The following is a 20,913-nucleotide window of genomic DNA, read 5'->3' as shown; positions in this document are numbered from 1 at the left end:
CACACACCCACACACACACACACACACACACACACACACACACACACACACACACACACACACACACACACACACACACACACACACACACACACACACTATTTTTTATAGATGGCATAATGGTTAAGGTGTTTACCTGACAAACACAAGGTGCAGGGTTTGATTCTCACATGGGGTAATTGGCTAGGCTTAAAATGGCCCATAAGGGGCAATTAGCCTAGTACTGAACTATGAACTATGAACTATTGCAGTATGTTTCTCGTTAATGCAGGTCTACAGGGCAGCACACTTGCTGAAGTACTGATGCTTTTTTTCATAGGTGTGTACTAGGTTAATGGCCCTGCAGCCTTTACAAGCCTAGCCCATAGGATTACCCTGGCATTGTGCTACCCGACCTTAGTTCCCAGTGCCTCTGTCAAGTAGAGCCACTGGAGTAATCCCTGGGGTGAATTTTCTATTTCCCATCCACTCATCAAGATTTCTCTTGAAGAGGGCCAGTGAGGTGCTCTGTTTGACATGTATGGGAAGTCTATTCCACAGCATGGGCAGTCTCTGGGTTATGAACCTGTCCCTCCAGCATGCTCTGTTGATTGTGGTAATGAGGCTGAGGTCTCTGGAGTGTGTGGTGTTGAGGGATTGGGATTTCTTTAGATGTAGCATTTCTAACAGAGCTGGGTCAGACATGGCTTTGTAAGTCAAGCAGAGATCGCTTATAAGTGGGTGATATGAGACAGAGAATAGTTGGAGTTTTTTGAGTCTGCCTTATAGGACAAGTGTTTAAAGCCTAGAATCCTCTTTGTGAGGTACGTTTATGGCCTCTCCAGTTGTTGCAGGTGTCTAGTGAGGTACATCCCAAATGGGGCATTGTACTCAATGATTGGTCTAATGAGGAGAGTAGAGGGAGACAATGACCTATTTCTTCCTGGATGCAAAACCCTTAATAATGAGATGTGCCACATAGAAGGACTTTCTGACCACAGTGACAATATCTTCTACAGTTCATATTACAGCAAGCATTTGTAAATACAGAAGGATGCCAAACTGCAAATATGAATTGCAGGAGCACTTGTTTTGGATGTGTTACTACCCAAACAGGGAAGTCTGAGGCAGTAAAGAAGCAGAAAAAAAAGCATTAGTGCTAGACTGACTTTTCACACTGTCATGTACAATATTTATACTGTGGATAATGTGGGAGGGTGTGGGGCAGTCAAAGTGCAAAAAAAATGTTGCTAGAAGTATATATTATACCATGTGTACTATATATTACACCAGATGTAGTATATATTACACCATGTGTAGTATATATTATACCAGATGTAGTATATATTACACCATGTGTAGTATATATTACACCAGATGTAGTATATATTACACCATGTGTAGTATATATTACACCAGATGTAGTATATATTACACCATGTGTAGTATATATTACACCAGATGTAGTATATATTACACCATGTGTAGTATATATTACACCAGATGTAGTATATATTACACCATGTGTAGTATATATTACACCAGATGTAGTATATATTACACCATGTGTAGTATATATTACACCAGATGTAGTATATATTACACCATGTGTAGTAAATATTACACCATGTGTAGTATATATCATACCAGATGTAGTATATATTACACCATGTGTAATATATATTATACCAGATCTAGTATATATTACACCATGTGTAGTATATATTACACCAGATGTATATATTACACCATGTATAGTATATATTACAACAGATGTATATATTACACCATGTGTAGTATATATTACACCAGATGTAGTATATATTACACCATGTGTAGTATATATTACACCAGATGTAGTATATATTACACCATGTGTAGTATATATTACACCAGATGTAGTATATATTACACCAGATGTAGTATATATTACACCATGTGTAGTATATATTACACCAGATGTAGTATATATTACACCATGTGTAGTATATATTACACCATGTGTAGTATATATTACACCATGTGTAGTATATATTACACCAGATGTAGTATATATTACACCATGTGTAGTATATATTACACCAGATGTAGTATCAATGAGTTGCTGTAACAATAACTGTATGGGTTTGTTGATTCTTTTTGTGGACTATATTGTGAATCCATATTGTAAAATGGTACGTGCATATTTTTAAGTGTTTATTAATCATTTTTCAGATAACCCATATTTTACATTTATACCTCTTCTTGTGCTTTTTTTCTTTTGTTTCTTCACTGACTCATAAATAAGATTTAGAGTCTGCATGCACAAAATCTGTGTACTGTGAAAGAATGCTGTACCATACACCAGCCCATTATATGTCTTATAAACTGTAATAGAATAAGATATATTGTATCTGACACAGCTTTATTTATTCATATGACTTACTAATTTGTTTGTTTAAAGTCTTCTCAGACCTCCTGTATTAAAATGGTGACCCTTGTATTTCTTAATGCAAAACCTATTTCTTTACAATCTAATAACCGGGTAGGTGAGTTGGTTTACTGACCCTTTTCATTCACGACCTGGGTACATACATGCAGTAACACATGTCAATGGGCACAATACAGTACTCAATAAGCCAAGATTAATTAATAGATAAACATTTTCAGTATTTACAACATTTACAATCTAATACAGGTAGGATGAATAAGGAATAGTATATATGACTTTACACAAAACTATTTACAGTTTACCTAAGGAGAAGATATCTCTAAGAACAAATCCCTCCTTTATGCCAAATTAGTTCTCTGATTTTGCCTTAAAAAATTCTGTTCACCTTACAGTCTTCTATACTGTGCAGAAAGTTGAAAGGGAAAGAGGTCTGCACTGCATGGATGTCCATGAGACTTAGAAGTATTATCTTTTAAACATTGTAAAATCTTTGCTTCAAAAAAATGTTTAGATATATGACCAGATATATATTGCATTATGTGATCCAAGTTAGAATATATTTAAAGATACTATAGTAGCTCTACCAACAATTATTGTTGCAAAAAATGGAACTGAACCAGAGCTCATTAAATGCTTCCATGTCTCCCTTGGAGCTTTTCCATCCAGGATATTGAGTACAAACTACACTTGATCTTAGCCAAAAGGCCAAGAAATGATCGTTTTCTTCAGCTGTGTGTGAAGTCTTCTGACAAAATTTTCCAGCTGGAGAAAATAAAATGAAACATATTGTCCAGCAACAAATCAGTTATCTATATACTATGGGCCAGATTACAATAGCTGCTTTCAGTGTAGGTCTGCCCTGATTCTGAAACACTTGCACTGAGTGTAAGTGACTTACTTCATTGTAAGGCCTGTCTATATGCAGGCTTACACCATCGGCCAGAATCCAAAGCCCTGCTCTCAGCCTGCTCTCCTTGGAAGTGGTCACTTACACTGAGAGCCAATTATTTTGGAATCAGGCCCTTTGTGTATTTCAGCTTAAAGCTGGGTGGAAGCAACCCTCTTGACCAAAATTCTGGACAATTGCAATCCATTGTTATTGTCGGCAAAGCCCATCCTGAACTATCAGTTGCTTGTGACTATTTGTCTCTGATTAAAGAGCAGGCAAGCCATATGGAAATAACTGCAGTTATGAGTTTTGCAGTACCCACCTTAGCCTACTGTCTTTTCTTCCACCAACTATGGAGATGTTATCACGTGTAGATTAGTTCAAAATGGTTCCATGCTCCTTGAGGAGGTAGATACAACACCAAGATCTAAACTTTTAGCCCAATCTGAATTCATGCTTGCATGCCTTAATACTCCTCCCAGTTTGTTTAGTGTCTCCAAAACTAACTGCTTTTAAGACTGCAATATAATGCATATATTCCTTAATTTCAGGCTGTTAAGAGCAATATCAATTTTTATATTATTTGAGCCAAATGAAGTATTTTTCTACCAACTCTGAGTATTCTGTGAAAGACTAAAAGCAGAGATTATAGAGATCATCTGCAAATACAACCTCTAAAGAATGTTAAAATTCATAGTTTGTCCTCTACTCTCAGTCAAAGTTTTTACCCAATTGGTTTAACAGTTTTCTATTTGCATAATATAAATAATTTTCTTTCAACCCAAACCTGCCAGGGTATACATTCCTTTTCCACTTTAATATAGTATAAAACGCAGTCTGTGTAACACAGATATTCATTTTCTAACTTAATCCACAGTCCCATACCCTCCTATCACTTGAACCCACATTATTGGCCTGAATGATGTGGGTAACTACCAGTTCTACTTTAACCCATATTCACATAAGCTGCTATCTAGCTCTTAAATACTGGTGCATTGCTGCTGAATTTATTTTTATATTAATGTAGTCTGGCAGTTAATGCAGAAGATTAAGGCTATGAGATGTTAACAAGATGCTTCCTGTAGTCCAGAGTTTAAGCCCCTGAGCCTTCATTTGCTTACTGTCTCACTCTGAGCAACTCACTTAATCAGATGTATTCTGTGGCAACTGGGTAACTGAACTCTGGTCCTTAGTAATGTTCTTGGTCTTGTGCCTAGTCACTAGCTGTGGACATTAGGTAAAGTAATCCCTCCATCTTCCAATCTGGATGGCTTCACTCTCCAAAAAGAATAATGTAATAATGTAATGAAGGTATTCAGTTTCTTTATAATCTCACACCTATTGGTCTCAGCAGTATTACATACCAAGAATTCACCTCATTAAACAGACTGATCAGTTGTTTGGCTCCATCATAACCAGTATATGTGGTTATCCATTAATGAACCAGATCTTTTCCAAGTGGTTAGCTAATTGCACTACTCCCTGCTGTGTTCAGTACAAAAAAGCACTGGGTAGGTTAGGGTTCACTCTACCAGGTATAAAGGCATCGTAGAAGACCTTTTCAGAAGTCTGACTATAGCTGTGAATATCAGAGCATAGCTGTCTGTATCCATCCTGACTTTTACACATCATTACAAGTTAGATGTCCACACCAGGGATACTGTAGGCATTGCTACTGCAGTTCTGCAGGGAACATTATAAGCCATCAGCTCTTATGGCACTATAATACTACACTACTTTGTAATCTCCTCCAGCCATATAATGAATTGCTGTGTAGTGTGGCAATAACCTTACATAGTATGCAAGAGACTTGTGTAATTCACCATAACAGTGATGTGTGAATAACAGAATTATTACTGCGAGATAACTGCCATCTTGGCATCTGGTACTGTGTTCATTTGTCCATTCAGTAATCAGACTGTCTAGTCTTCTTCTTCTTTCGGCTTTTCCCAGTTAGGGGTTGCCACAGTGGAACTCCGGTCTGCTAATGATTGGCAGTAAATTTTTACAGTGCCGAGTTGCCAGCCCAACGCCCAACCTTCAACGAAGGCATGCCCATTTTACACATGTCTTTCGAATGCCACTCGACCACAGGGAGGACATGCAGACTCCACACAGAAGGCGCTCCAGCCAAGAATCGAATGGGAGAACCTCTTGCTGTGAGGTGACAACGCTACCTCTGCACCACCGCGGCTTGGATCTTATTTAGTCTCTACCAACACTTTTCAGGGTATTTTAGGTAGTTCATGTTTCACATATAGAGTTGTAAGTTTTATTATATTATAGAGGCCATAGCTGGATTTGATGTGTTTGTATAATGCATCCTGCAGTAGTGGCATGTTATTTGTACTCTGCTGTTTTGATGAGTTATCACGCAACTGCATTTTCTTGTTAATCATATGAAAGGCAACAACATCTACATTACATCTCATGTCTCTCTCTCTGTTTCTCTCTCTCTCTCTCTCTATCAAATTAACATTTTCTATGATAAATTAACTTAATTAAATAGTTCCATACAACAAGGGAAAGGCATTTGACTCAAACAATACACATATGTGACCAAATCGTCCTTCTGTTTATGAAACAGTTTATTAATTTGAGCAATACTTTTTAGCTATCTACATGAATATTGACAGAGAAACCCCCTAGGGGAAAAAGAAGGGTGACAGTTATATAATGTTAAATGTGTGGTGCGTTGTAACGCTGTTTAGATGCATTTACTCTGAGATTTGAAAAAGAAGAAAAAAATCAGTTTATCATAATAATGTAATATATTTGAAAGAGACAGGTCTTGGTATGAGTGCATTGTGCTTAAATCTGTAAGATGTCTTTATAAAGAGCACAAATATCACAAATACAGTATGCTAAGATGGACTATCTATATTATAAGCATCAACTCAATAATCTACAAACCAGGGAAAACTCCATGTTCAGTTTCAGAAGGATTATTTATTAATGCTCACATTTCTAAAGGAGAGGCAGTTGATGACTGCCATTGCTGTTAGGTAAAATGGATGCCATCACAGTTAAGGGATAATACATTAACAGCAGACTGGCAACATTCTAAATGCCATGCACTGAAGATGCACTTTTATTGTTTGAAAATATTTCCCATGGAAACTGATTCCTAAGAAGGTGACATAATGCTGATTTCCTACATTCTGATTAAGAGCGAGTACTTTGGTACAAAAATTAAATCTTTACCACATACCACTGTTAAGAACCAGAAACAACTATTAAACACACTCAACATTTACCAGAGTACTGACTCATTAATAAAAATATCAAATTTGCATGTTCAGCCAAGATGGCTTTCTATCAGTCAGCAGAATGGGGTAAGTAAAACCTTGCTTTTCATCACTGTCTGTTCCTGGTTACAGTATGTTGCTAAACAGTGGTGCTCTTGTCAGCATGGCTACACAATCATGTTAGCTTACATTAGTGCCACCTCCTGAATTTACATTATATTGTATTCCTTATCCTGTAGGAAAGTGAAGGTCATCTGAGTTACCTCTTGAGATATGTAATATTAGTGTATTTAATTTGCAGAAGGTATAACCCAGCTTTATTCAGAATATGTGATTTTAAAGTATATGACTTACAAATAAACTTTTTCAAGTTACTGTCAGTCAACAGAACCAAATAAATGGAAACAAAAATATATGCAAGGTGCATAATAATAGCATTATATGTTTCTAACCCCATACAGGGCTAATTTATAATTCAGTATGGATGTTTATTTATTTATTTATTTTACTGCATTTATTTACCGGGAAAGTCCACTAGGCCTGAAAGAGCCCATTTTCAGTGGAGGCCCGGGGAGAAAAGCTCCAACAAGAACATAGATACAGAAAAATTATAAACATTATTTGGTACAGAAGTCAAAACAGTGTTACATATAGTAATTACAGTAATATATACTGAATATATACATAAAAGCAGGAATCTAGTTGGTTTGATTACAGTAATATATACAGAAAATATATATTAAAGCAGTAATTTAGTTGGTTGCCAGATGACTTCAATCAGAGAGGTATAAACAGAGATATATTAATCAGTATTATTAGACCAGTATCAACAAGTAATGAAAAAAATAAATAAATATGGAATAAGTATCATCAGTCACTAGTAGCAAAAGACATAGGAGTTTAGTTATCATATAAGGAGAAGGAATAGATTCGGTTATAAAGCAGCTACATAGCCAGGAAGAGCTGAGATCATTTTTCAGTATTTGTTTGAAGGTGGTGGTGCTGCTTGTGTTTCTTATAGAAGGTGGAAGTGAGTTCCGTAGTTGGGTGACGGTGAAGGAATAGAGGAGTTGACCAGCAGGTAAGGTGGGCTTTTCTACTTTTACAAGTAGATGATTTTCAGATCTTAGTTGACTGCTGGCTTGGTATTTGGCAAGTAGAGTTGAGTAAGCAGAACAGTCTGTGGGTCTGTAGATTATTTTGTGCACTGTAGTTAGTTGGATGAATGAGAGATGATGGGGGAGTTCCAGCCACCCTAATTGTTTCACTGAGTTACAGTGGTGGGATGAGAATTTGGCCTTTGCGACAAATTTCGTTATTGTGTTGCAACACATATCAAGTTTGGATTTTGTAGAATTTTGGATATTAGTGAGGAGAGGGGCACCATAAAGGAGAGAGAGAGTAATAAAAAGGTGGTTGCAATGGTTTGTCTAGTAGAGAGGCTAAGAAAGTTTTGTGCCTGTAGAGCATACATCGCTTTTGGTGTGTTTTTTTGGTGTTATTTATGTGTAAGTCAAAGTTAAGGTTTTCATTTATAATAATGCCAAGTAATTTAGTGTGTGGGACAACTTCTATAGTGGTGTTGTCTTGGGTTTGTATAGCAAATATTTTTTTATCTAAGGGAGTGGTTTTCTTAGGGGTAAAATTACCAGCTTAGTTTTTTTTTTTGGGGGGGGGGTTAGGGTAAGATGATTGCTAAGCATCCAAGATTATGTAGAGGTGAGCACATTCTGGGTGATTTGCTGGAGTTCAGAGCTGGAATTTGCAGTGTATATTATAGTAGAGTCGTCAGCATACTGGATTATTGAGCATTGTGGAAGGGTAGAGTGAAAGTTGTTAATAAAGATGCTAAATAAGAGAGGACCAAGTATGGTGGACCATTGGGATACCTGTGTGTGTGTGTGTGTGTGTGTGTGTGTGTGTGTGTGTGTGTGTGTGTGTGTGTGTGTGTGTGTGTGTGTGTGTGTGAGAGATGTAGTGAATGATTGTATTTATAAAATATTTTTATGGATGGCCAAAGATTTGATTAAGTGCTTTGAACAGGGTTTTGAAAAAATCATCTTTTAAAATTAAAATTTTCTGTATGCTTTCCTGGATATGGTGAAATTTCTTACACATTTTTTTTTACTCCACCTTGCATTAATGATAGTCAAATATCTAATACAGCTGTTGAGCTAAAATCATAAATTACTTCTGATTTGTAGTTATTCAGTGACTTTTCCCTAAATGAGGCCTTTGTTAAAATCTCATTTTTTAGATTTTTTTTTGAAGATGGGATTTTTAGATTACATTGTGCAGTGACAATTCCCAGGTGCATTGGAAAAGTGTGCATTTGAACCTGAAGGCAGTTTAACTCAGTAACCCATGGCATGTAGTGTTACTCTAAAACCTGTTCAGTTCCTTTTTTAACTAAATGTATAGTGGTTTGTGACAGAATACATTGCAACACTTTGAATGACAGAGATTTCAACTTTTGTACTAATACATTTCATGAGGCAACCAGCTCTAGGGCACAGAGATATGAAGCATTGACTATGCCCCATATGACCTGGATTTGACTAGTAGCCCAAATGGTAGAAAAGCTAGCCAAAAATGATGGAAGTGAAAGGTCATCATAAGGTGGTAGAGGCCCAAGGTGGTGCCGCAGCAGCAGAGATGGGACAGGTCAAGTTTCCTTCAACTGACAATTAGTGATCTGTGCTTCAGCAAGGTCAGATGACTCATTAGAAACATGCACCCAATAAATGGCCCAGCACTGCAGAGACCTGATTTGGCAGGAGACATCTATTACTAATGAGGGGGGGACTAGGGCAAAAAGTACCTACAACTCAGACTGGCAAACAACCACAGACTGTCTCTTGCCCTCACCATGCCAGTTGCCATTAGGATCGAGGAGAAAAAGGGACAAATGGTCAGTGGGGGATGTTGATGGTGAACAGAGAGGGGCAAAATGATGAAATATAAAAATATTGTCTTTCAGCAATTTTTACATTTAAAATATATTTTCACATCATTATCAAGCATATTATAGATGTGTAGTGTTTTTTTCATGTATAATTTCTTTTCATTAGAAGATGAAGTATTTGCTGTTTAAACATTAACAAATGTTTCCCCTTCCTATACACTTTATGCCTAGTATTACTATGTACAATAATATAACCTGTTTTTGTTTCATTAGGTGTGATCCTTGGATTTACCCTCAGACCGTACAAAATGAGCTACCGCGAAATCAAATACTTCTCCTTCCCCGGAGAGCTGCTCATGAGGATGCTGCAGATGTTGGTGCTCCCACTCATTGTTTCCAGTCTGGTAACAGGTAAACAACCTTACACTTAGGCACTACCCCTCATGCTCTTGTTTCATTCACTCTCATTTACTTCAAAACAGGAGACAAGACATTGATGATAAAGTACAAGATAGTGCTTCACAAGCCACAAAGATGTACCCCACACCACACTGAAGCAACTGTTAGATAGGATGAGACTGAAACTATTGTCCAGGAGTTTTCAAAAATGAATGTTCTATTGCCCTCTTTTATTTTCTTCATAACTGATATGCTCCTTTTTGTAAAATGTTTATCATACTTGAATTCCTGAGTACAGTTCTCTGTGGATAACATTGCAGAAAGTTTTCCTTTCGTATTTGAGACAGCATGACACATTTCAATATTATATAATAGTTACTTATTATAACCTTTTCTTCCATAAATAAATAAATAAATACCTATATGCATTGTGACCTGCATTCAGAATCACCACAATTCACTTTAACTTAATTCAAAACACAAAATCCACATCTGAAATACATTACCTATGAAACACAAAGCCACCTGTGTAGACTTTTTCTTCTTTTAAGACGAGATTAATGTAACCACTTTCAGCTTAGAACAAAGATACAAAGCAGCAAACACCAGACACAAGGAAAAATAAAATTAAATTTCTTAAAAAAAACAGCAATTTATTTCTTATTAATGTTATTTCCCCATATTGTATTTCTACAGTATTAAGTGGAATCACATCACAAGGAAAGAACAGGCTTCATTCACTGTGTTTCTTGTGCAGTTTTGTCTTTTTTGTTGTTCTAACTTTACTGCTTATCTATTTTAGATGCATTCCATGCCGATGAGCATAATAAGCAGATTAAACAGGAAGTTTCACATCATAATTATCTGAGGACTTCATTTGTGCACCAGATTTGCTGTAGAGTTTAAAATCTCTGTTAATGATGCTATAAGCAGCCATCATGATTTGGATTTGGGGTATAAATACACAAGTCTGTGGCAAGGGATACATCAGCAACATGGAATTTTTTACACTTGTCAGATTTCTGACTTTATATATTTTCAGCAAAAATTCAATGATTTTTCATAATACAGATGATATAAATGCTGCGCATTTTCCACCTGAGTTTTAAGTTGTTGGTGGTTTCCATTGGCATGATCTGTGTTTTCACTGCAGTGACCATAGCTTATAGTCCACCTCACTATAAATAGTTGTAGTTATGGATAAACACCGACATGGTACTTTACTTACTCAAGATTCGGTCATATTAAACTGGTTATACATAATAAGGGTAAAAAGTGTGAATGTGTCCAGTGTTGACATTTATAGACTGCACTGAGACACCTTTTGATACCATAAAGTTCTATTTAAAATGTACCATTATAACTGAATTCAAGAAGGGTTATGCATCCTTCTAACTGAATTCATAAAGGGTTATGCATCATTATAACTGAATTCATGAAGAGTTACACATGTTGCCTACAATGCTTTGCATTACAAGATGCTTTACATTTCAACTTGCTTGACTTCTTTGAGTCACTCACCAGAGCTGTGGATGAAGGCAAGGTGGGTTCATACAGCCTACCTTGATCTGGCCAAGGCTTTTGATACCGTTCCCCACTCAGGAATCATAGAAAAACTCAATAAGCTTGGCATCAACCCCTATATCACTAGGTGGGTTGCAAACTGGCTCACAGATAGAACCCACAGTGTGAAAGTAGCTGACTCCAAGTCAGACTGCCGATTAGTTACGACTGGAGTCCCACAGAGTTCAGTCCTGGGTCCTCTCCTGTTTGGTATCTACTTCTCTGAAGTCCAGGCCAACACGAAGGGATTCTGGCTGACAAAGTTTGCAGACGATTGCAAGTTGGGAGCTATTATTAACTCCCCAAGTGATGTTGACATCCTACAGAATGGCCTCACTGAGACCAACAACTGGTGTCAGAACCATGGCATTAAGCTCAATGCCAAAAAATGTGTCGTCATCCCCTTTGAAAACCCCGGTTCCCGTGAATTACCACATTGATGATAGTCAACTGAACACAGAAGATGTTATAAGAGATCTGAGAACACAGGTTGACAGCAACCTCTCTTTTGATCACCACATTGCCACTGTGGTCAGAAAGTCCTTCTATGTGGCATATCTCATTACTAAGGGTTTTGCATCCAGGAAGAAAGAGGTAATTTTCTCCCTCTACTCTTCCCTCATTAGGCCAATCATCGAGTACAATGCCCCATTTGGCATGTACCTCACTAGACACCTGCAACACCTGGAGAGGCCGCAAAAGTACCTCACAAAGAGGATGCTAGGCCTTAAACACTTGTCCTCTATGGACAGACTCAAAAAACTCCAACTATTCTCTCTCATATCGCCTACTTAGAGGCGATCTCTGCTTAACTTACAAAGCCATGTCTGACCCAGCTCTGTTAGAAATGCTACATCTAAAGAAATCCCAATCCCTCCACACCACACGCTCCAGAGACCTCAACCTCATTACCACAATTAACAGAACATGCTGGAGGGACAGGTTCATAACCCAGAGACTGCCCATGCTATGGAACAGACTTCACATACATGTCAAGCAGAGCACCTCGCTGACCATCTTCAAGAGAAATCTTGATGACTGGATGGGAAACAGAAAATTCAACCCAGAGATAACACCAGTGGCTGTACTCGACAGAGGCACTGGGAACTAAGGTCAGGTGGCACTATGCCAGGGTAATCCTATGGCTAGACTTGTAAAGACCCCAGGGCCATTAACCTAGTACACACCTATGAACCTATATGTGCAGTAATATTATTCTATCCAGTCTGGGTATAACATTGACACCCATTGTGGTCACCCTTTTTACAAGCCTTAATGCTTTGAGACAATGTACTTTCTTTTTTTTTAATTTTATATGCATGTATGTATATGTATATGTGTTCTTGTGCTTGTGTGTGTGTGTGTGGGGGGGGGATTGGAGCCCATGGGGGTCCATTTCCTTCATTACTGATTTTCCCCAAGAGGAACATGACAGTTATTTTGTTTTATAAAGTTAGTGCAGATTCACAAGTTTCTCATACTCTCTGGTACGTGATGTATATTCAGGAGTTCTGCAAAGCACCTTTTCAATAAATTATAAATGAAATATATGTACATGCATGCATTTTTCATCCATTAGAAAGACTAACAACTTCATTGCTTTACAGAGTTAAAACTGCCACAGAAATTTATATGCACTCCGTGATGTGTGATATATAACTGTACAACTGAGAAATGTGGAAACATCGCTTTTAATGAAGGAAAAATGCATATTTTCCTGTCTGAGAAGAGTCATAGTTTTACTGTTTTACAGAGTAAGTACTGCTGTCCAGTAACCTCTAGTACTCTGAAGTAAGAGATTTACAACTAGGACATTTATAAGGACTGTTTCACAACACAAAAAAAGAGTACTGGAAAGGTCTTTTCCTCATAGACAAAGGGTTCAGGGTTTGATTCTGACCCCAGGTTGTTGGCTAAGCGTAAAATGGCCCATTCAGGGAAGTTAGCCTACTAGCATTCACCTATGAATCTACATTTAGAGCATATTCCCAGTGAATCTATTAGCTTACTGGTGTTTGTTAACTGAGGGAAGAGATAATAGGAACCTCTCAATCATCTCAGATAAATTCAGCAGATTATTTAAAATCATGACCAACAGTGGTTGCTTACTGACTGAAAAACAAATTAATATGTCAAATAAAAATTATGATTAAAACAGGCATTTATGCCCAATGTTTTGCCCAAGAAGATTTCTCTGTTTTTGATTATTTGATTTATCACTACTGTAGATAGTGAATTTCATTAACACAGCCCAGATATTAATAATATCTAAATATGACCCCCTACTAATGAAATCCACCTTTAAAAAAGAAGCTATCCTTTCAGCGGACAGCATTTCTTTATGTCCATGTATCATTCTCCATTAGATAAATCAAGGAAGACATTGCCCGTCAATTTCTCTTTGACCAGCTCTTGAAGATGACTTCAATATTGCAAGGCAGCAATGTTATTCTGACAAGCTGGCACTAAATCCTTATGTAGCATAAACAAGAAGACTCTCCTTTCTGAAAAGCACTACCACTTGTTTGTGTTTAACATTCTTCTAGACTGTAGGGTGATTTGACACAACAGAGACTGAATAATTGTTATGTAGAGCGTAAAGGTCCCTTGTCCTGTGCTTTGTGCTGGGACAGTCTTGGCCCCCTTTTACAGTTAAGAATATGTAAGACAGGTAATGGAAAACTTAAGCACTTCAGCTACTAGATTACTAGAACTGCTTTATGCAGAGGTATATGGTGGACTCCATTATACTATGGTCTACATGATGTTGGGGGGGGGACTAAAGAAGCAACAATGCCTTCCAGCACTTCACAAGTGGAAACCTCATTGGTTTGCCATGCAACCAAGAAGCACATTTTAATGGTGAAAGTACAGCTGACGGCAATGGCATGACAGTACAATTTTTAAATTGCTGCTAGCTTAGAGGTGACCATCATTTTGTAATGACAGGTTGTTCCTTCATGCCCATTATTGTTTAGTTGATTATTTTCTCTATATTTTTTTCATTTCTAAATAAATTCAAGAAATTGTCCCTAGGATTCAGAAGTAGTGACCATGAGTAGTAAGCCATACCACGAGCAGACAATCCCTTATAGTAACCCATTCTGATTCAGAGACAAGCCCACCACAATGATTTTCCTTAGTCAGTAGAATTACCACAATGGGTCATTGTGCACCTGCACTGTATGATAATCAGGCAGTCTGGGGGAGTGGCAAATATTAATTACCCCTTTGCTCTCTCATGGAAATGCCTGAGGTAAATTAGCATGGCTGGTCATGTTAATTAACACAGCCAAAAGACTGTGATCACACATTCAAGTCAAAGGGAGAAACCAAATTGTGTGAGCGCGCGCGTGTGTGTGTGTGTCTGTGTGTGTGTGTGTGTGTGTGTGTGTGTGTGTGTGTGTGTGTGTGTGTGTGTGTGCGTGTGTGCGTGTGTGTGTCTCTCTCTCTCTGCAGGAGTGTAAATGCACCAGGATGACTCTGTGTGTGTGTGTGTGTGTGTGTGTGTGTGTGTGTGTGTGTGTGTGTGTGTGTGTGGGAGCGTGAATGAGACAGATGCAGTGCAGAGGTAATTACCAGCAAAAAGTGCTGTTTAGCACTTGTGGTAATTATGGGTGATTCATAGAGATGTAAGTCATCCGATAATGATGTTTTCATCATTGTAGCTAAATATGTCTGTGAATCATATTTTCTGTGACTATATACATTAGACCTACCTGCATAGACAGTTTATGTGGCCACATCCCATGTTTCTAAATCCTAAGGTGTATTTCATGTCACCTTACAGCTTCTCCTGGATACTCATCTACTCCTCATCAGCTCCTTGTAGTTTATGGCAATCCAGATGGAAAGGAGACCTTTGCTCTCATTTCCCAGCATGACAATGGTTTGTTCTATATTTTAGGAGCTTTACTGTTTAACAAGAGTACGTATTTTTTTCCTGAGCTGCCCATAGTACAGAGAAAGGAAATTCCACTTCTTCTGTGCCTGCAAAGCTAATGGATGGTGATAGAGTTTCATGCATTACCAAAGTATCTGCAAGGCTTAAAGAAAAGCTGCTGATGACATAAGACAGAAATGTGATCCCACTGACCACGTCCACAATCCATTCCGTAAGTATGCAAACTGTCCTGTTAGAGAAGGATCTAACTAGGCCCTGCTGCAGCTTCAGTGAACTACATTTCCTCACTAGGCCTTCATACATGTCAGATTGGAAATCACGCCAATTAAGATTCACATTTACCAGAACTGCTTCCCTCTTCTATGAGTAAGTCTAAATTTATGAAAGGTAGGAACATTTATCGTCGTTCCACCCCTAGAATAGTATAAATGAACGGCACAAAAACAAGTATATCCAAACACACTGATCTTGAACACTAGGACTCTGCAATGAAGTTAGCCAAATTGATCCAGTATAAATAGTATTTTATTATAAAATCACAGATTTAGCGCTTTCATCAACTCTGAAAGTTGACTTCATCAGAATAATTAAAACCTTCTAATAATCCTTTTTATACTGTTAAATTTAGGTGCCAGCAAGTCTGAACCAATCACCATTCAGTAACACATTTAAAGACATAGCTTATGCTAATATTGCTAAAATACATATGCAATGCTTAAATAATTCAATCTGCATCATTTTAAAATAATAAATAAATATAATAATTAAATGTACTTTGCAATATCAACAATCCAATAATGCAAGAGAAGTAACATACATAAAAATACATAAGAAAATACTGTATTATCTAATATGCACATATTCATAATTTAGCAAGTAATATAGGTTTGATGGGTATACTATCATTCAAGCCAGGGAAGTTAGTGGCATCTAGGAGTAACTATCACTTAACTTCTTTTTCTCCTAGTAATGCTTTTATGTTACCTCCTCTGGAGTAATATAAACCTGTTCCAAAATGGCAAACTTAAAATTGTGACTTTCTCCTTTATTAGCGATATGCCTAAACATAGCATTGTTGAGATCCTTTCTTTTTATACAATATAAATGATCGTATATTCTGTTCTTAAGCAACCTTTCGGTTTTCCCTATATAATATCCAGGACATATCATACTGTAGTTATTATTAGTATGGACAAGTTTAATGTGTATAATTACACAAATTTAAAAATAGAAAAAGAGCATATCAAACGTTTTTCAAGAGGTATGAAATTTATACCAATGTCCAGGTTTGGTACTGTGGACACACTTACAGAGTTAAAGTTATTCCTTAGAAAATTAGAAAGGTAAAAACACCTCTACAACACCTAATATGTTAGTAAAGAAAAGCTTGTTTGTACCACCAGCTCATCCTAATATAGCTACATATGAGAAAGTGTTAACTAAAGAATTGTATAAGCTTTGGCAGGACACCTCTAGTAGTAAACCAAGAAATAGTTTGACATGAACAGAATTGGTTATGTTAAAACAACTTAAACAGGATGGCAATATCAGAATTATGAAACCGGACAAGGGTGGAAGAATTGTGATATATGATACTTATGAGTATATTAATATGATGTATGAGATTTTACAACACACTGGACACTACGAGACTGTGTCTCTCAAGGAAATTCATATAGCATACAGATGAATTGATATGTACCTTGAGGAATACCTGTTAGATAACAGAATTATTTATTTATTTATTTATTTATTTATTTATTTATTTATTTGCAGTTGGTTTACCAGGATAGTCCACTGGGCCAAAAGAACCCATTTTCAATGGAGTCCTGGGGAGAAAAGCTCCAATACAGTCAAAATTAGGTGCATACAAAAATTACAAAAATTACAAAAAAGATTGTACAGAGTAAAACATAAAACATTTAAGCTCATAATTCAAAAGCATTCAAATCAATACAGTATGATGAGGATAAATGAGAGGTAAGAAAATAGAAAGAGTAATGTGATATATATTTAGAGGAGTTATTCAAGCACCTTACAGAGTAGATATACTGATGGAACATTAGGTTTATTAGGTAGAGATACGTATCAAAAGTGTAAAGGATGATGAGATATAATAAATTTCTGAGGGGAGGGAGCAAGAGCAATCCCATTGGGACCTCAGGTATGTATGGAGAGAGTTTTTGAATGTGTACCGGTTAGAGGTGGTACGAATGGATGGTGGGAGTGAGTTCCAGAGGCGGGCAAGGTTGAAGGATAGTAAGTGTTTACCTGGGGTATGAGATGGTTTATGGACTTCTAATAGGTTTTGATTGTTAGACCTTAATACTCTATTTGGTAGGTGCATTTTGAAGGCAGAAGACAGGGAGGGACAAAGAGAAGGACTAAGAATGAGCTTGTGAGTGAAAGTCAGCTGTATATAAGTGAGATGATTAGGTAGTTCGAGCCAGTTTAGGGTTTGGAGAGAGGAACAGTGGTGGGTGGAGGACCTGTGTCCATTTGCGAATTTGGCGATTTTATTATAGCAGGAGGAAAGCTGTTTTTAGAGAGGACTGAAGATTGGTCAGTAGTGGGGCCCCATAGAGAAGGGAGGGGATGAGAAAAGAGGAAGCAAGTGTGATTTTGGAGGAGCTTGTAAGGTACTGATTCTGACGGTAGAGCATACCTAGTTTTTGATGAGTTTTTTTAATATTTAGTTGTAGATGGGAGTTGTAGCTAAGTCTATTATCAATTTGTACACCTAGTAGCTTAGTTTCAGTCACTAGTTCAAGGGGTAAGTTATTTTGGCTGGTAATTGAGAAAGAGCTTATATTGAAGGAAGTGGATTTGGAGGGGGTAAATACCATAAGTTTTGTTTTGGAGGCATTGAGTGCCAAGTGATTTATTTTCATCCACTGTTCGGTAATTGAAAAAGCTTCCTGGGTAAGTGTTTGGAGCTGAGAGGAGGAGGTGGCAGAGCAGATAATGGTAGAATCATCTGCATATTGGATGATGTTTGCAAAAGGAATTGATTTGTGGAAATCGTTTATAAATATATTAAAGAGGAGGGGACCAAGAATAGATCCTTGAGGAACTCCAGTGGGGGTACTAAGGAAAGGGGAAGTGGCCTTTTTCCATATTACAGCTTGGTTTCTATTTGATAGATAGCTAGAGAACCAATTTATGGAAGAAGGATTGAGGTTAAGTTTTGACAGTTTGGTTAAGAGCAGATTGTGTGAGATAGTGTCGAAGGCCTTGGAGAGGTCAAGTAGTAGGGTAGAGACAATGTGGCCGGAATCACGTGCTGTGTTAACAGTCTCAAGGAAGGATAAGAGGGCTGTCATAGTGCTGTGGTTTGGCCTGAATCCATGCTGTGTAGGAGTTATAAGGTTGTTGTCTAAGAGATGTGGCAAGAGTTGAAGGTGGACACACTTTTCCAGAAGTTTAGAAATAGGGGACAGGATAGCAATAGGACGAAAGTTGTTGATGCTACAATTGTTGCCTCCTTTGTGTAGAGGGATGATGAATGCTTGCTTCCACAGTTGGGGCACAGTGCATTCATGAATAGAGCGGTTGATTAGATTGATTGAATTACTTTGGAAGAGCATAAGTTCATGAAGGTGGATTTTCCTAAACTAGCCACTATAGTGGGTATTCGTAAGGTCCATAAAAATTTAAGTAATCCTCCATTTAGACCGATAATACCTGGTAGCCAGTCCAAAACATTCACTATAGGGACTGCTATCGATAGATGGTTAAATCACATTTACAATTATGTACCCCATGTTTTAAAAGATTCATTTTTTGGGGTCGAATTACAGTTGAAATTTGGAAGAAAGATATTATTTTTATAACAATAGATGTTGTTGACCTTTTTTCCTGTATACCCAAATTGGAAGGACTGGAACGTTTTCATAGGATTATCATAAAATATGCAAAGCTAGTAGGTGAGTGAATCGATTTGATAGTTGAGTGTATGTCTATTATCTTGGACAGTAATTTTATCTTTTATGAGGGAGAATATTATAAACAAACCAGTGGAATTGCCATGGGTGCAGCATGCGCCCCTATCTTTGCCAATCTGGTGATGACAGCTTGGGAAGAAGACCATGTATTTAACAGTCAATATCTGAAGTATATTAAATTATATACAAGATTCTTGGATGACATCTTCATTTTATGGGACACCCCCCCAGATCTTGTGGAAGCCTTCATAAGCTATTTAAATGGCACTAGTTCATATCTCAATTTTACTCATAATGTTCAGACTGAGAGTATAGCTTATTTAGACACCCTAATTTTAAACACCTCTACAGGGTTTAAATCTAAAATTTACAGGAAGGAAGGAAACTTTCAGTAATAGTTATCTAGAATATGCTAGTAATCATCCTAAGAAGCTTAAATGCAATATCTTCAAGGGACAGTGTATTAGAATAGCCAGGATGACTTAATGTTATGAAGATATGGTTCAGGAAATACAATTTATTAGTTCCTTACTTATGGAGAGAGGTTATCCGAAGGGCTTAATAGAAGATGTTGCACAGTTTGTCATTAAAGAATGGAATCAAAAATATAAACCTGTATTAGGTAAGGGGATCTTGCAGACGGTGACTAATTCAAATTCCAGCAGTGTTTCTAATTATAGCAGAACATGTGCAGTGAAATATGGTCCTTGTGTAGATAAGGTTAAGCATCTATTAAGTGACAATTTGAATATTTTAAAGGCTGATGAGGACATTTGTCATTTGATTGAAGACACACCAACATTTGTATACAAAATGGACAGGAATATCAAAAGTAACTTAGAGATGAATTATGATAGTATGAGAAAATTGAATAAGGTAGGACACACATGTAAGTGTGGGAGTTGCCGTTACTGTAGTTACATATTAGAAATTGAAAGTAGGATTTTGGAGAATGTGAATAGAACTACTATCAATTTCAAACAGGGTAACTGCACCAAATATATTATGTACCTACCGAAATGTATGATATGTCCTGGATATTATATAGGGAAAACCAAAAGGTTGCTTAAGAACAGAATATACGATCATTTATATTGTATAAAAAGAAAGGATCTCAACAATGCTATGTTTAGGCATATCACTAATAAAGGAGAAAGTCACAATTCTAAGTTTGCCATTTTGGAACAGGTTTATATTAACCCCAGGGGAGGTAACAAAAGCATTACTTGGAGAAAAAGAAGTTAAGTGCAGTTACTCCTAGATGCCACTAACTTCCCTGGCTTGAATGATAGTATACCCATCAAACCTATATTACTTGCTAAATTATGAATATGTGCATATTAGATACTACAGAATTTTCTTATATATTTTTATATATGCTACTACTTATGCATTATTGGATTGTTGATATAGCAAAGTACATTTAATTATTATATTAATTTATTATTTTAAAATGATGCAGATTGAATTATTTAAACACTGAATATGAATTTTAGCAATATTAGCATAAGCTATGTCTTTAAATGTGTTACTGAATGGTGATTGGTTCAGACTTGCTGGCACCAAAATTTAACAGTATAAAAAGGATTATTAGAAGGTTTTAAGTATTCTGATGAAGTCAATATTCAGAGTTGATGAAAGCACTAAATCT

The 20,913-nt window shown here is 36.9% G+C and overlaps 1 protein-coding gene across 3 annotated transcripts in view; it reads left to right on the top strand.

Annotated features, from left to right (window-relative positions):
* Window positions 1–20,913, top strand: part of SLC1A3 (solute carrier family 1 member 3) — a 647,480-nt gene that overhangs the window by 196,839 nt on the left and 429,728 nt on the right. For all 3 annotated transcript variants that reach the window (XM_044069958.1, XM_044069960.1, XM_044069961.1), the window contains exon 3: window positions 9,726–9,863. In XM_044069958.1, coding sequence (XP_043925893.1) covers window positions 9,726–9,863 — 138 coding nt within the window. The remainder of the gene's footprint in view (window positions 1–9,725; window positions 9,864–20,913) is intronic.

The sequence above is a fragment of the Protopterus annectens genome, chromosome 1.part0 (genome assembly GCF_019279795.1).
Source record: "Protopterus annectens isolate FY-2018-M chromosome 1.part0, PAN1.0, whole genome shotgun sequence".
Lineage (NCBI taxonomy): Eukaryota > Metazoa > Chordata > Ceratodontiformes > Protopteridae > Protopterus > Protopterus annectens.
This window is presented reverse-complemented; position numbering and strand designations above follow the sequence as displayed.